This window comes from Acomys russatus, chromosome 5 (genome assembly GCF_903995435.1).
Source record: "Acomys russatus chromosome 5, mAcoRus1.1, whole genome shotgun sequence".
NCBI lineage: Eukaryota > Metazoa > Chordata > Mammalia > Rodentia > Muridae > Acomys > Acomys russatus.
In genome coordinates, this window is record NC_067141.1 from 62,298,772 (window position 1) to 62,316,360 (window position 17,589).

A 17,589-nucleotide genomic window follows, 5' to 3' on the forward strand; every position below is an offset into this window, starting at 1 on the left:
CAATCTCGCCAATAGCCTCATGAGCAGTTGCCAACATTTTCAACATTAGAAACAACAGTAACTTTACCTGATGAGACCTTCTGAAGCCTTCCTCAACTATTCCAGTAACACTTCATTACTGATTCCTTAGAAATGCCTCTGATTCTATGTACGATACCATTACCGAGTCTATGTCATTTTTCCCACTAACGTATAAGCTCTTAAAGGACAAGGACAATGTCTCACTCATTTTTATGTCCTAGAAGAGGATCATGTTAAAGGGCTGGTACATGGTAACAGTAGATGTTCAATTAAATGGGAATTCAACTCTGAAAATGTCAAAAATTTTTAATTGTTTATTTATCTGAACTCCTGCTTCACTTCCTTTAAGAAAAAAAGTAAATGGATTGGTAAGGTAGCTCAGTGGGTAAAGGCATTTGGTGTGCAAGCAAGGAAGAATCTAAATTTGATTCCCAGGAACCATGGAACGATGAATGAGAGAACCAGTTTCACAACGTTTTCATCTGACCTCCACATGCACACAGTGACATGCCTATGCACACACACATAATGTAGACATTCAATAATAAAATTAATTTTTAATTTTAAAAAAGAAGTTTTAATATCCAACCAATTTAAAAATTACAAAATCTCTACCTGATGAAAATGCCTCAGTGACATTTAGTTCAAAGGAAGTTTCACCAGGCTTGACATTCCAAGAAGTTCGAGAACAAGGTAAGGACTTTCATCAGATGGCGTAGCCCTAGGAAAGCCTACAATAGCCCAAAGCAAACAGTACATTTAACAGCCTGCCAGCTTCCCTAAAACAAGATGGATGGAAGCTCTACCCACGCTCCCATTTACTGCTGCCTTTCAAGAGCATGCTTCCTTCTGGCTACCATCAGTATCAATGTTAGTATCTGATACCCAAGCGTTGCTGCCCCAAGTGTGGCCTGCAATGTAGTAGCATAAACATGGCATGAAAATTTGCCAGAAAGTGGCACTCACTTTTAACCAAGTCCTGAATGAAGAATACACGCACCATAAGTTCAGGCATTCTACAGTATTTGGCAACACCGGGGCTGTAGATTCGCTATCCAGTATAGCTATGGTGTCTCAGACAAATCACTTCACCCAGACAGAGATTCTTATGCAGGTGTGCACTTTAGACTCAGAGGCGGAGCAGCTTGATTTTTATATTGTAAAGTTAGAGGTTCTCCCCAGAGACTGACTTAATTTGCCTAAGGCCCAAAGTTTTTAAAGTTTCACTGGCTAATTCTAGTGGGGAGTCAGAAGTGGGAAGCAGTGACTAACTTCTCTAATCTCAAACCCAATGAGGTGATTAGTGACTAACACTGCTCCATTGGGTACTGAGAACCAAAAGTGGTCTCTCTGAAGAGTTTGCAGTGCCCAGCAGCTGGGACATTTAAGTATTCAATAATGGCCACACTTAGAAACCAAGAAATAGCTACTTCCACAGCAGAGGTGAACATGAATAGACTGAGGAATGATAGTGTGGGCCCCAAAACACAGGTAAGTACCTGCTGCAGTACAAGGGTGCATTATCCTCACAACAAACTTTCTTCTGGCTGTAAAGTTGATTGGAGCTTCAAGGAAACACACAGTGTCAACAAAAGGGCAAAGCACCTCTCAGAGGAGTCAGAAAGACCAGCACCTTACTTGCAATTTATTGTTGAAAAATGACGGAAGGCTAGTTCAGCAGTCTGTAACACAGGAAATCCCCTCAGCACACCTTCCTGATTTACATTGCTTTCTGATACACACCACATGTGTCTTCAACTCTCTTTTCTACCCCCGACCCCAAGTTTTCAATTGTTCAGCTCCACATTTAGGTGATGAAAACTTAAAACCTGTGGCTATAACATCTATGAGAAAGTTCATTTTGAAAGCTTTCTAAATTTCTACTTTATTGCCATGAGGAAAACAGAAGAAACAAAAGACCTCAGTCATTTGCTAACACAAAAACCCTAGTGAAGACATTTAATAAGTGTAAGTTTTCTGCTGCGAGTTGTTGGAAATCCCGGCCTTTGGACTGGGGTGCCAGTCACTGGCTTTTACAAGTGTTCTAGGAAACAATAGCATTTATTTTTCCAATGGTTTTAGGTTACGTGTTCAGTTTCACCTACAGATTTTAACTTGGCTAAGTGTAGCCTGGAGTTCCTTTTGAATCTAAATCTCACCGGATTTGCTTAAGGCCTACTCTTCCATGGGGGTGCCTAACAGCTGGACAAGATGTCTACAATCTTGTTTTCAAATAATTTTAAGAAAGTAAACATCCAGTTGAGAATAGCATAGCTATCTCAGACCAATGAGAGAAACAAGATTTCTCTTAGCAGTAACTGTGTATTTCTCAAGCATTCATGGTTTAGTGACTCTATCACCTGAAAGCTCAGCTTCTAGTTTCAGTTCTGCTCCCTTACTACAGGCCTCCTACACAGTAAATAAAACACACACCTCTTCCCTTTTATTAAGTGCATGGTAACAGGTAATTAATGTCTTCCTCTGAAAAGCTTTTAAATTATTTGTTGGGAATCTCAGTGATTAAAGCCTCTTATAGGGAACTTTCAAAATCTCCCCTGCCCTCTGGTTGTTCTCTGGACTCCTGCCCTCGCCCCAGGCTTAGCTCCTAGTCTAAAATGGTATCTGAGATTTGGCTCCTACATCTCTAAGAATACCTTTTTTTTTTTTTTTGCAACCTTTTTTTTTTTTTTTTGAGTTTCTCAATAAAGAATAGTCCAAAACATGGAAGCATCTAGATCTAAACTGAACTTCAGCACACATACAAGCAGACATGGCTCTCACAAATGGCACAGCGCCATTCTAGGCTCCCAGAGAAGTGATTTCAGATTGCCCTACTACCACAGAACACATCACTGTACTAGAAAGGAATGGGGGAAAAATCACAATCTGAAGTGAGGTTGTCCCAGAATCAACCATGGCCCATCCAATTGCTTGATTACATAAATGGCCCTGAGACAATGCAGAAAATGTAATCTCTTGGTTCCTTCAGTTCTTAATTTCAAGTGGCTACCTAAAAGGTCATCTATTGAATTTAACAAATCTCATTTCAAAAGAAAGATAACAAAGAAAGACCGAAGACTTTCTTTATCAGTTCCCTTTTCCCTTCTCGAGTTTCCACTATACCTAGAACTTGAAGGTAAAAGAAACCAAAAATCTAAAATTACCCAACAATTTTTCCAATATTTTTTCAAAAAGTGTTATCTACTTCTTTGCTGCCATTCCATACCTCAGTAGCACAGCCGCTCCGTTTCCATGATTCCTCCACCCCATGTGCTTCCAAGAGACACACATTCCAATGGATACTGTATGACCTGTCCACAGGAAGTTTTCCCTATTCCTTCAGTGTTTCCTAAAAAAATAACAGTCATCTCCTTCCATTATTCTATTTAACAACTGCCTTGTGACCTAACCCACAAGACCTTTGAGTGTGCATGTGACACTACATAGCTGTTCTAGTGCTCCACAAGAGTTAATACATGGCTTTCAGATAAAGAAGTGAACGGATGAGCAAATTCAACATATAAAACACCAGATCCTTTCCTCTAAAAAAATGTGGGGAGTAAAGTAATAGATAATCCTGGTTTAGTAACGACTCTATATCTGACTTTATAAAACACAATAAGACGTTGTGCTGCCTTAATTTTCGTCAACTTGACACAAACTTAGACATATCTTGAAGGAGAGAATCTAAATTGAAGAACTGCCTCCATCAGACTGCCCTGTGGGCATATCTTTGAGGCATTTTCTTTATAATAATCTATGTGGGAGGGCTAAGGCCACTGTGGGCAGTGTCACCCAAGCAGAAGTGACCCTCTGTTATATAAGAAAGCAGGCTGAACAAGTCAGCCAGTAAATGGTGTTTCTTTATGGTCTCCGCCTCAGTTCCTGCCTCCAGGTGTCTTTCTTGAACTCTTGTCCTAACTTCCCTCAGTGAAGCCCGTACTCAGAACATGGAAGACAAATAGAGCCCCTTCCTCCTCAAGTCGCTTTTGGTCAGGGTGTTTTATCGGAGCAACAGAAAGCAAATTAGACAGAGGTCAATAACTATTACTAACATTATTATTTACCCAAAAGTCAGGCTAAAACCTCTTCTCCTAGGTTCCTCTTCTGACCAATTCAGCTCTCATTAGTTAATTGCCCTCTCTGAACTATAACAACCCTAAAATCTTTTTATATATCCTTTGACCTATGACTATCTCCTTTCTTCTCCTTATAAGTATTTTTCCTAAGAAGACTGTATCTTCCAGAATATTAGACTCAGACACTATATAAAGACCACAAAGTTAACTGTCTTCGCTTTAAATTTAAGAATGGCTTCAGAAGAACTAACAACAATCCCAATAGTACACAGTTGTTGTAAGCACCGAGACTAGTCCTGAAATCCCTGTGAATCTCATAGAAAGAAGTAAGTTTAAGCCTGCAAGCTTAATGAGTGATAGCGTTCAGTGGCTGCTCTGCAACTATTAGGTAGGTGGCCTTGGACGATTTACCTGCACTGGGCCACAATTTTTCCTTCTGTAACATTAGACCAACAAGATTTTCCTCAGAGAGTTGATGATAGAATAAATGTGCTAATGAATGTAAATTGCTCTAAATAATAGCTTGCTATAGTAAGTATGCAACAATATTGAGTAATGCAATTATTAGCGTTATGCAGAGAAAGTCATTCTTCAAAAAATCTAAAAATTATACAAATCTGAATAATGTATCTTTTTCTTGCTTTACAATCCCATTTTTCTTCAGTACACTTTATCTTTCCAGAACATATTAAAAGAATTGGGTTTAAAATCTAATTTCCTTCAACAACATACATACATGCAGCCACTCCCCACTACCTGCAGGGAATATATTCTAACCCTTCAGTGGATATCTGAAACTGTGGGGAGTAATGAATGTGTGTGTGTGTGTGTGTGTGTGTGTGTGTGTGTGTGTGTGTGTAATGTTTTCATGTATATACATACTTATAAAGCTTTATTTGTAAATTAAACATAGTATAATAGTAACTAATATTAAAACAGAGCGATTTGGGGCTGGAAATATGTCTCAGTGGCTAAGAGCATTTGTTGCTTTTATAGAAATCCAAGTTCAGTTCCCAGCATCCCAGTTCACAATCAGCCGTAGCTGGAGTTCTAGGAGATCCCACACCTTCTTTAAAATTCAGAGGGCATCAGGCATACACATGGTGCCCATACATGTATGCAGGCAAAACACTCATATACATAAAATAAAGTAAATCCAGAACATTGAAAACAATTGTAACAATATCACACACGCACCTCACTGTTCTAAATATGAAGTTTTTGTCTTTTACTCTTCATTATTTGCCACACACACACACAAAAAAAAAAAAAAACACATGCATATAACTTTGTAAATAACAAAAATACTTTGATTCTATGCAGCACGACGATAGTTGTGTCTATATGCTTTAGGGATAAATTGATAAAGACAAAAAATGATCTACTTAAGTTAATCAAATATAAATTGGAGCCACCTGCACTAAATTAGATTGTATGTGCAGAAAATTTAGAAAAATTAAGAAAAAGATACTAGTGCACACTAGGTTAGGACCAAGCTAATGAAAGAATGGACTTAGAGCCATGAAAGACAAGTAATATGCTGAATTTTAAAAGGTAAGCTGTGGTCCCAGGGAGCAAGGATGCCGTCTACTATACACACAGGAGAAGAGCTAAGCAAAGGTTAGTCTGAATAAAATCAAAGGATGGCATTTGAGATTACTGTAAAGTCATAATGACTAGGTAAGGCCATAGCACCCTGAGAGTTTGCTCATGTTTTTTGTTTTGGGTTTTTTTGGTTTTTGTTTGTTTGTTTGTTTGTTTTGCTTTTACACATTCTTTTTTATTTTAATTTTATTAATTTATTCAGATTACAACTCAATTGTTATCCCATCATTTGTATCCTCCCATTCTTCCCCTCTATTTCCCTCCCCTAGGGTGTTGTTCATGTTTTAATCCTCTTAGCAGCCTCAAAATCTAGCACAATGTTAGCATATCACTGAGAATCAAATGATATTTATTGAAACAAGAAAAATTACTATGTTTCATTTTACCAAAGTAAAGAAAACTGAGTGAATTTAAACTCTGATAGAAATATAAAAAGACAAAAAACAAAAGACTTCAACAAACTTTCACAAGCTATTCGTACCATTAGTCCAGAATTCATTTTGTCTAAATAACCATCCACAGAAAATGATAAAAATAAAATGCCAAATTCTCTCATTTTTTCATCTTCTCTTCCTTTGTCCTCCCCTTCCTGCCCTACCACACACATTGAGTGCTCAAAGAGAATGTGAAACAATTGACACAGCTGAAGAGTCTAGAAAGGATGAAGCCCAGAGGGTGAGCTGACTGACATCACTGTGTGCTGAAGAGGGACTCTCAGAGAAAGCTCCTGCCGCTATGAACCCTGGCAATAGGGTTGGCAGGTTAAACAAGCCTAGGGAATTTTAAAGGGAAAAAATACTTAGTTTTTATAAGATACCCATCTCCAGGATTTAGGATAACAAAAGAAAAATTTTAATAAATTTGGCAGGAAAAATAATGATATTTTGTATGGGTAACCATGTAAAAGTTTATATGATACAAGAAATTTGATTGAATCCCTGTGAATAATCTATTAATCATACCTGGTCTTCATTTATTTTCTCTGACTTGGTGAAAAACAGAGATCTGAAGTTTGACATGGTGGCAAATGCTTATAATCTCAGCTACCCAAGAGGTTGATGCAGGAAGATGCTTGACAACTTAGTAAGACCATGTCAAAATTAAAATGTAAGGATTGTAGTGATTCCCAGCACCTGTATCAAATATCTCACAACTATCTGTAACTCAAGCTCCAGAGGTATCTCCAGATACCTACATATGCATGCACTAACTACACACAGATACATGCACAAAGCTAAAATATTTTTAAAGAATAAAATTTAAAAGGTCTGTAGCTCATTAATACTGTTTGCCTAGCTGGCATAGGGCCCAGCTTCAATACACAGCACTACAAAGAAAAACAAAAATAAATAAATAAGTAAAAACTACAGACCTGGAACTAAAAGCTTCTCAATGAGTAAATAATTAATATAACAAACCACTAGCTTGCTTTTGCTCTACAAAAGAAAGTAAATATAATATAAAAAGTATCAAGCACTGGATGGTGGTGGCATACACCTTTTAATTTTAGCACTCAGGAGGCAGAGGCAGGTGGATTTCCGTGAGTTCAAGTCCAGCCTGATCTACAGAGTGAGTTTTAGGACAGCCAGGGCTACACAGGGAAACCCTGTCTCAAAAACAAAAAAACAGAAAAACAAAAAAAAAAATGAAAAAGAAAAGTCAATCATATTCAAAACTATTCTATTTTATAAACATTCCGCTGTAAATGAATAATTCAATTATAAATCATCTATCTTTCAAATATGCTTCATAACTCAAACTTTATCAAGCGCCATTACTGTAACACACTTAAACTAAAGGGCATGAATAGGCAGAAAAGGATACATGAAACCAAGTGTCACTGAAAGTCCGGATTGAAATGTGTTTTTGAGCTGGTGATATAGTGATAGCTTACTGGGAGAACATTTGCCTAATATCTGCCAGTACCCAGGTTTACATGCACCAGAACCCTGAGAAAATCTAGGAAGGTCAAACATGACAGGACCAGGGAGGAAGGGGGGCGGGGACAGAAAGGGAGAGTGGGGAAGAAAGATGTCCTCTGTCTCAGTTTAAAAAACAAAACAAAACAGTTTTTGTCTTTCCTGTAGAGCCAATTCTATTTTACTATGTCTAAAATTCAAGATTTTCCAAAATATGATCTGGATTTAATGAAACAAACTTTCTCACATACATACATTCTTCCCTTTTTAAATTACATATTTCATGTATCCCAAAAGATGCATTTGAACATGATTAAAAGCCAATTTAGATAAAATTCTGGCAACATTAATTTGTTTGGAATTATTTCTCACATGTACTTTCTTTATTTAATTACAAACTTTTCATAATTTACAAAAATGTAAAAAGATGCTCCTATAGAAAAGAATCTGACATAGTTCTAGTACACGAAGTAAGATCATTTCTAGTGTACGTTTCCATGCAGCCAGGATGGTCTCCTTACTTCCCAGTCCTGCCTTAATACCGTACCACATGCTCTCCCAAGTTAAATACCTTCTCTCCCGGTCCTCACATCTCTAAAATCTACCATCATTCACATACTCAACCCGACTTATACCTACATCTGGACATCTAAATCTTGCTATACTTAGGCAAACTAATTTATTCTCTTTAGCTTCTAATTCTTTATTGCCTTGGTGTTAACTCTTCACACAGGAAGAGAATCTATGAACATATATTGAAATTAGCACTGTTGTCTGTTAATAAATATTATAAGACAGTGTAAATAGCCTGTTTTGTTTTAAAGTTTTGCTTATTTATTTTAAAGCTGAGTTATGGATTTCCCCAAAAGCAATTAACACTAATGTTAAAAGGTGATTTGGTGGGACAATATCTTTTATTTAATTTACATTCTGTTTTGTGTTGTTTGGCATAATATTAAATCCAAAGTAGGTAATTAATAATATTTGGGTTTTATTAGCTGAGTTTCAAAAAAATGTTATGTGAAATAAAATGAGATAATGAACACTGTATAAGTTTAAGGCAATATATGTATTTTGACAGCTCTGCCATTCCTATGCCATGTGTCTTAATTGATGAAATAGAAACAGAAAGAAAAGAAACTAACTGATCTTCATGAAAACTGGGGAAACTTTCTAGAGAAAATGGAACAATAATAATATTTGTTCCATGCCTCCTTAGAGTTTAACAAAGTATGCTCAAATTCATTGTTTAGAATAGCAGAAGTTCTCTGAAAAGTCTCCAAGAAAAGAAATAAAGGTATATGGAATTGTGAAAAAGCATTATTATATCAGGAACTGGAAAATCAGACACAGAAACTACAGAAGTCAGACAAGGAAAAGCAAAAATCAAGACAAAAAGAAGCATGTACAGTAACAGTCACTGTTGCCCCAATGCTTTAATCTAAGGGTAAAATTGGCTTAATGCAAAGCCTGGAAGGAAGACAACTTTGATGAACAAAGATTAAAAAGTATGTATATATAGCTACAATAGTGAAAATGTTATTTAAATTTTATGAGAACATGCAATAGAGGCAAAACAATAAAAGTCTTTACATATGCCTTGACTCGTTTTCAATTAGTCACTCTTCTCTTCCTACAGCTTTTCACAGTACTTTTAAACTACTGGGGATATTTGCTGAATAATAAACTACCTGGGAATATTTACTGAAGATCTATCATATATCAATTACATACTATTTAGCTGCAATGTACTTTGCATTTCAGTTGGAAAAATAAATCAAACATATACATGGGAAGTTGCATGTCAATAAGAGGTAGAAAGAGCCAAAAGAGCACAAAGAATAAAAGCATGCCTTCCAGAATACAAAGAGATCACTGGGAATCTCTTGCTCAAACAAGGAATCGCTGAGCGTGGTGGCGCACACCTGTAATCCCAGCACTTGGGAGGCAGAGGCAGGCAGGTCGCTGTGAGTTTGAGGTCAGCCAGGTCTACAAAGTTGAGTCCACAGTTACTAAGTCTTAGTAAACCTTAGTGAGGCTACACAGAGAAACCCAGGCTTGAGGGGGGGCAGGGAGGGAGCGAGGGAGGGAGAAATGGGGAGGAAGGAAGAGAGAGAGAGACAGAGAGAGAGAGACAGAGAGAGAGAATATGAATGAGGTATGGTGGATGAGATTTGAACAGAGCCAGGAAAAAAGACCTTTGAGCAGAAATATCTAAATTTAGAGAAAAAAAAGACATGGATTTAGGATTAGAAGGTCCTTCCTTTAAGAAGATCTGGATAATGGAGGAAGGCCATATTAAAAGGTCCACAGAAATATAGATTAGGAAAAGGTGGGGCTGAATGTGAGAGGCTTTACATACCATGTAGAAGAGTTTGAAAAGCTTATATAAGCAATCCACAAGTAATAAAGGTTTTTTTAGAAAAAAAAAGTAACATGATAAACAAAATTTTAGACACATAGTTTTTAATATGCTTAATAAATGGCATACATCTTCATTACAGATATGGTTATATCCATACAGAGACAGTCATACAAATAAGGAAGTCTGAACTCATAATGAAGAGGGGTAGGCTAAAACGAAACAGACCTAGGAAGGAAATATATCTGCCCAAGCTTAGGTTGTGGGGAACAAATAAAACTCATCACACAGAACAGAGTGAGGGAGGCAAAGATGAGGCTCACAGGGTTTTAAACATTATGCTCTTTTACTCGCTCCATCACCACCATGCTTATATGAAATTCAGATTGCCCAGCAGAGAGTAAAATAAGTAATTGTATCAAATCGATATATAAACAATGGCTTCACAAAGTTTTAAAAAGTACAATTGCTCTACTGTGCTCCAAAAGTATTTGAAAAATAGAATCCACATGACTTATTAATTGCATTATTAATTCAAGAAAAAAATCACAACAAAGCAACAACATTAGTGAATTAATTAGAAAAGTATGGGTTTTGCCCAGGCTGGAGCTACCATTCATTTTATTGTTAGTCTATCATAAATTAAAGGTCAATCTCTTCTCTAATCATCACACACAAAAAGCTCCCTTGGCATCTCACTTGCTTATCTTAAAGTGTCCCTATATTCTCTTAATCCTCCCAAATGATTCCTTAATCAAACTCCTTCCTTTCACACTGAATTCAATCTTCCTTAATTTTAATTACTACTTACTAATATTGTACAACATTAAATATAAATGTTGTAAAAGCCTTTAGCCTTCTTACAGGGCCTTGCCATCAATAAAATATTTACAAATTACTTTTTTTATAATCCTCAAAGAAAAAAAAGTGTACAGCAGGTATTATCATGAGCAAGTATTGAAAAGAAGCAAGCCCAAGGCCACACATTCTAAGTGCTAGATCCAGGCCTACCATGTCAGCTTTCTAAGCCCAAGTTCCATATTTTCTTTACTATGTTATTGGCTTTCATACTGTAGTTGTGAGTACATTGTTATTCAATGTCATATTTAAGTGAATATATTTTAATAATGTGCCTTGATGGTCAAGTATGTAAGAGCCATTTACTAAAAGAATCTAATAATTTTTGAGATGTCTGTAATGATTACAATTATTACCGGATGAAACGTGACAAGGAAATAGAATGTTAGTAAAATTGTTATCATACCAAAACATCTTTGTCTTAAATTCTGCAATGTAACATTTAACAACAAAGACACATGGGTGATTTAAGGATATGTGAGCATCAAAGGGCAAGAAAAGGCCATCCTACTCTCTTTAACTCTGGTAAGGCCTCAGCTGCTGATATAGTTCAGAGCATCCTATTACCAGGGAGACATAAATCAGAAGGAGTTCAGCTAGGAGCAATAAAACAGATTAGCATCTGGAAGGGCTGACTTTAAAGAAAGTTTTGAAAGAATTAAATCCAGGTAGTCTATAAGGCTGGTGCCCACACCAAAGACAAGTTATTTTGAAGGTATGCATCTTTCAAAATATGCAAGTATCACTGTAAATATATGTAGAGTATTTAGAAAAAAGAAAGCTTAGGAAAATTTGGCAGGCAGAAAGAAAGAAAGACAGACAGACAGACTAAAGATGGAGAACTCAGTCCCTGGAGCATGGTAAAAACTACACTCCTATAGTGTTTAATGGCCAGACTGGATGGGGAGAGAAGTTCATCTGAGATGATCCTATGTTGGCACTGAAGTGGAAGGACAACGTTAGTAGACTTTTCTATTCTTGTGGTTTGAGGGATGTTTTTAGTTTTTGTTTTTAACTCTGTGAAGTTTTTCAGGCGCAGCCATCTGTCAATTCCTTTTCTCCTCATGATGCCCACTTTCCCTTTTTATAAGGGTAAGTAAACTGTATTCTTGACTTCTAGGAGAATCCACTATGTTCAATGAAGGGTTGGCAGAATTTTAAGTGCAAGGTTTAAGGAAAAGTTCTTTTTTTCCTCCCAGCAATTTCTGGAGCTCTTACAAGTTTTTCCACAAACAAAGAGGAAATATTTTAATGAGCTTGAACAGAAACTATCTCACCAGGGAAGACATTAATATACCTGTCTCCTGTCTGATGCCAGAGCTGACAGTGACTAGGAGAGCTGAGACCCTGGGTCACACCAACACCAAAGCTGCTGTTGAGATTCTTTTTCATCTTTCAGTGTCTCATGCTGACTGACAACAGAATCTACATTAATTCACATTTTATAGCAGTGGCCTTTGAAAAGATGGATTCTTAAACACCTTCACTTTTGGGCAAGTTGAATAAGTTTTAGTAATGCTTCAAATGTAACAAATTGTAATCTTGCCCTTTGTCTACTCTGGCACGCGCGCGCACACACACACAGACACACACAAACACACTCACTCATTCATCGGAGTCCCAAAATACAAAGATATCTCCTTGTTCAGGTGATTTATAAGAACATGTTATAATAAAATCCAAAAGACTCTGAAAACCTGTGCCAGTTCTTTAAAATAATACTAACCCTGTGAGAAAGAGCATCAGGGAGGGAGAGAACCCCCGAGGAAGAGACACTAAGGGCTCTTTGGCCACCTTTAGCAGCATGGGTGGCTGAAGATGCTACCATGTCCACCTCTCTCTGAAAGAAATTGTATCTCTCTGGTCACACTGAAAATCACAGACATTAACACCAAACCTTTTATAGAATGCTTTTAAATATAATTTTCATTTATTTATAATAAAAATAAAATCATTCAAATTTAAGATGATTGGCCTCGCGTGTAGGAATAGAATTTGAACTTTCAAAGCCTTTGCAAAACTTAATTCATCTGGTTCTGGCTGTAAAGAAAACTGATCTCTGCAATGCCACTGTGTATGTTTGCAGATTAGGCAGTCCAAAGAAGGAAGAAACCATTGCAAAGAGTTCCAAACTTTCCTCAACAGTGGACCAATCTAAAAGGTGTTAGGCCATTAAATTTTAAAATAGGCTTCAAAAAAGACTAAATCTCTGTCTCCTATTCCAGGAAAACAAGACAAACAAAAGGTACATGTGCCTAGAATTTTAAGAATGAAGTGTGTCTGGCCCTTTAATAAATTGTGAACCTGGCTGAATTTTCTTTTAAAAAAAAAAAGCCCTCAAACCTTAAGAGACCACCACCCAGCACAAAAGCAGACAGCCTGGTCTGGACAACCTGGGGGGCTCAGGAGTCACCTCAGGAGTCTCACACTCCCAGTGAACCCTAGCCTGCTGCTTCTAGTTTTCAGGGGAACTTCAAACAGGCTCTGCTCCAAGTCTCTCTCTCTCTCTCTCTTTCACACACACACACACACACACACACACACACACACACACACACACACACACACACACACGGCTTGATCCCACCCCCAAGTTCCTCCAACACTCAAAATCGGGACCAAATTTCTCACCATCCTCATAGTTTTTGAGATAGTAATCCGGGCCCGGGCCCCCGCGGCTTTTCGCCGGATTTCTCAGGTTCTGGAACTGCAGGAAATCCGTCCTTTTGCCCCCGAAGCGCAGAAAGGCTGGCGAGAGTCCCCGGGCCAGGGTCACCAGACGCTTGGAGCTGCAGGGGTAGAGAAAGAGAGAGGAAAGGATCCCGGGAGAAGGCTAGAGGGTACTGGTCAGGGAGCAAGGCCCCTTCTCACTCCCTGCAGGAGACCTGGCGGGAGATTTATTATCTAAATCGGACAGCTTGCAGTCCGAGCCGGCAGCCCGCTGCTCCGCAGCGTTTTCCTTATACCGGTTCTGCTGCTTGCTTTACCCTCAGCCTCCGGATTCCTTGAGGCTGTTCTTCCTGACCCTGGCTGTCCACAGCTGGGCCCTCCCACCGACACCTGGATGCCCTAAGAACCAGTTTCTATAGGACTGAGGATACATTGTGTTTTCGTGTGTTGGGGTAGAGGCACTTGTGCGGCGAACTTAGGGTGAAGGCGCAATTGGCTGTCTTCTGCCACTACCAGAAAAGCGCTTCTGGCACACACACGCAAGGAACGGACCGCCAGCCTCTGACTGTTGCCAAACTTCCAAGCTGAAGCCCGCGTTGCCTCCGTGGCCCCAGGGGCATAATAGCCTTCAAAATGGTGAAACTTGGCCTACTTTCTCTAAACCCAGGCAAAGCACTTAAGGTCAAGAAGATTTTTTATGTCAAAACTGATTTTCCGTTTCTATTACATTGTAACTGAGTGCTTCCCAAATCTTCAGACAGAGGGGTTCCCAGAGTAAATCCTTGCCTTTCAAGGAACACCCCCACCCAGTCCCCGTCATAAAATACAAACAAGCAAACAAACAAAAAATTGTGTCTTTTTGGCACTTAAAATAATTCAGCCTGATCTCAGGGAAAAGAGCATTTTCCCAACACACACACACACACACACACACACACACACACACACACACAACTCTTGGCCCAGTTAGGCTATATCTTCCTTTTTCCTTGCAGTTTAGTAGCGCTGGATCAAAAAAAAAAAAAAAAAGAGGCTGGCGAATTTTGAGATTTATACATTGGGAAATTTTGGAGTACTAGACAATAGCATTTGGATCTATTCAATTTCAGCATTTCCATCAATAGGTTTTTAAAAGCCAAAGACTGCTACTCTGGGAAGTTATTGGGAACCAGCCCTGCTGATGCTGTTAATGCTGAGGAAATCAGCTGTTGAATTGAGATCCTGGTCTATACATTGTTAACGCTTTGCTAGCTCAGGACGTGATAATCCAAATCAAACTGGTGACGTTAAAAAGTATCAAAATAGGAGGTGCATTCAAAGGGCACAGAAATAAACGAAAACTCCACTTTCAGATACTTTGGGGGGGAGACACATGTCTACCCTGGGAGTTCCGACGGCCGGTTTGGCTGAGCTCTCCAGGACCCAGTTGCAGGGCGGGCGTAGTTTAGGCGTCGCGTGGGCCGGCCGATCGCAGAAGGGACATCCGCGCTCGTGCGGCCCCAGGGAAACCCGGCATTTCCAACCTTCCGGATAAAGCCTGTACAGCCAATGCAAATGCGCCCCGCCAAGGCTTCTTCCCCGAAAAGCTGCCTTCCAGAATTTTTCTGCAGCAGGCAAATATTTAGCGCGAACAAGCTGACTTTTTTTTTAAGGAGGAGGAGGAAGAAGAAGAAACTCGGAGGAGTCCGCGCAGCTGGAGCAGTGCAATGCAAGTGGGACGTGCATGTAGGAAAACCCCTTTTGCACCCCACATTTGGATGAATTCAGAGAAGCGTTCTACTGCACAGAAATGCTTTCAAGGATGAAACCCGGTAGTGCAGCGCTGTTCCCGCCCTCTGAACAACTGTACTCTCTGGAACCCCCGAAACGGCCTCGCATTGGTGGTGATGACCTCCGAGTCTTTGGAGGACGTGGAAGCAGCGCTCCGCTCAGCGTCTACAGCTACCTGCTGCGTCTGCAGACCTGAGGCTGAGCGCTAAGGGGCGGGTGCATCCGGGAAAGCAAAACTCGAATTTTTCTGAGTGAAAAATGCTCACTAAAGATGAGTATCGGACGCAGCCTCGGATCTGGAATGGGATGGAGAGCACTTAGGCTCTTTGGAAGAGCCCAAACTGAGGCTCCAGCTTGGAGGGAATTTTCAAAAACTTAACACTTGGAGATTCAATATTGCAGAGGTTTTTTCCTCCCTTTTTCCTTTTGTATTTTTTCCTTTTTTTATTATTATTATTTTTTTTTTTTCTCCAATGCCTTCCTCCCTGCAACTGTCCCTTACGGAAAGAGATCGCGGTTGCTCAACTGCCATAATAGTAACAACCAGGGAGGAGGGTTGACCTAATTAGAGTGCCAGGGAGTCTCAAGCTCCGGGTTTGCTAATCCGCCACTGCCGGGTTCGGGTTCAAAACCCCCAACGCCCCCCGCCAGGGTTTCTAGGACCTTTATGGATCGCATATGATATACACTACCACCCGAGCAACGATTTTTCCCCACTGTAAAGAAAAACTAAACTATGCAGTTACGAAGGAAAACTCAAAGAGGAGGGCAGAGGGGGAAGGGCTCCATCTATAAAAAGTGTCTTACAAAGTCAAGTCTGGTAATGACAGCAGAGGATACAAAAAAAAAAAAAATTAACTCCAGTCCAACTTGCTCACCGCTTAGGACTCTCCTTAAATTGGTTTTCTGTCTGGGAGGAGAACCGATGAAACCATCTTTCCTTTTCCGTGGCAAATTCCACTTTCATGCAGTCTCCCCACTGAACACGCAAACACATGCACACTGCTTCTCTCTCACACACACAACCCTTCTCTAGGGTCTTTGTTGCTCCAGATCTTCCCTTTTGTAACTTCCCTGAACCTCTTGTTTCTTTTTCAGAAGGGGAGACTAATTGTGGATATATGTAAGCACAACATTTTTTCAGTCATAACTGATAAGTTTCTGAAATGCCTTCTGCATTGCAAACACGTGCATCTTAATAGAAAACATTGCTTCTCTCAATCACTAGTTACAGCCTCACAGCAAATATTCCAGGAGGGGGGAAACCTCCTTTTTTTCTCTTTGAAAGACAGATCAGTCTGCTGCTGCTTCTGCTGCTTCTGCTGCTGCTGCTGCTGCTGTTGCTGCTGCTGCTGCTGCTGCTGTACCTCCTCCTCTTCTCCTCCTCCTCCTTCTTCGTATTTCTTCTTCCTCCACTTTTTCTTCCCCCTTTGGAGCAGGGGATAGTAAGAGAATGGGGGTGGGGGGACTTAAATTTTTAAATGATCCATCGAAGCCCCTGCCTTACCTTAAGAAATCGAGCCAGCCATCATGAATGATGGAAGGATCCAGCTGCAGAGAGAGGAAGTTCTCATTGACTGTCCTGACTGGGTTCTTGGTGCTCACATCAAGTAGAATCAGGGTCTTTTCCTTCAAACCTGCAGCTCTGTCTACAGGCAAGGGTCTCCTGTCTCCAGCATGGAAGGAGAGGGAGAGATGGAGCAACAGAGCCAAGAAGAGAGCCACCAGGGCTAGGCACGAGGGGGGCCAGGAGCTGCTGGAGGACATGGCTTCAGGGAAAGCACAGAGCACCCTCATTAAATCCCCCTGATTTAAACTTCTCTCCCTACTGGGTCTCGATGGTGACTAATTGTCCTTATCTAAAGTGTGTGTCTATCTGACCCCCTCCTCTCCCCCCCCCCCCTTATTCTCTTTCGCCCTCGCTCACTCGCTCTTGCTCGCTTGCTCGCATTTTTTTTTCCAGTGTTTTGGTGCTGGTGGAGCGAACTCACGCCCCTAGCCAGCCTTCTCAGCAACTCGTGCCAAGAGTACTGTTCACCAGCACCGCCCCTTTAAGAGATTTGACTGCAGACATTTTTTAACTTTTTAAAGGTAAGGGGTGGGGGGGGGGGGGGAAGGGGAGGGGTGGCCGTTGTGCCCTACTGATTTAACCCTCTAGGGTCAGGAAACGGCCAGTGGGATGAACCGGTACTGAGGTACCATCTTGGGTAAGAGTTTGTTTTCACTTCTCCCCAGGAGGCTGTCAGCCCTGAACTACTTGCACATCATCCACTGTGTGTCTTCCTTTTTGGGTTGAAGCAGTAAA

The 17,589-nt window shown here is 40.0% G+C and overlaps 1 protein-coding gene across 8 annotated transcripts in view; it reads right to left on the minus strand.

The window, feature by feature from the left end:
* Hpse2 (heparanase 2 (inactive)) overlaps positions 1-17,157 on the minus strand; it is a 686,746-nt gene extending 669,589 nt beyond the window's left edge. For 7 of the 8 annotated variants that reach the window (XM_051146598.1, XM_051146595.1, XM_051146592.1 and 4 more), the window contains exons 1-2: positions 16,792-17,157; positions 13,476-13,633 (exon numbers count right to left, since the gene is read on the minus strand). In XM_051146598.1, coding sequence (XP_051002555.1) covers positions 13,476-13,633; positions 16,792-17,081 — 448 coding nt within the window. In that variant the 5' untranslated portion in view covers positions 17,082-17,157. Of the gene's footprint in view, positions 1-13,475; positions 13,634-16,162; positions 16,713-16,791 lie in introns of all 8 variants that reach the window. The other variant, XM_051146596.1, reaches the window with a different exon arrangement.
* Positions 17,158-17,589: the final 432 nt, after the last annotated feature.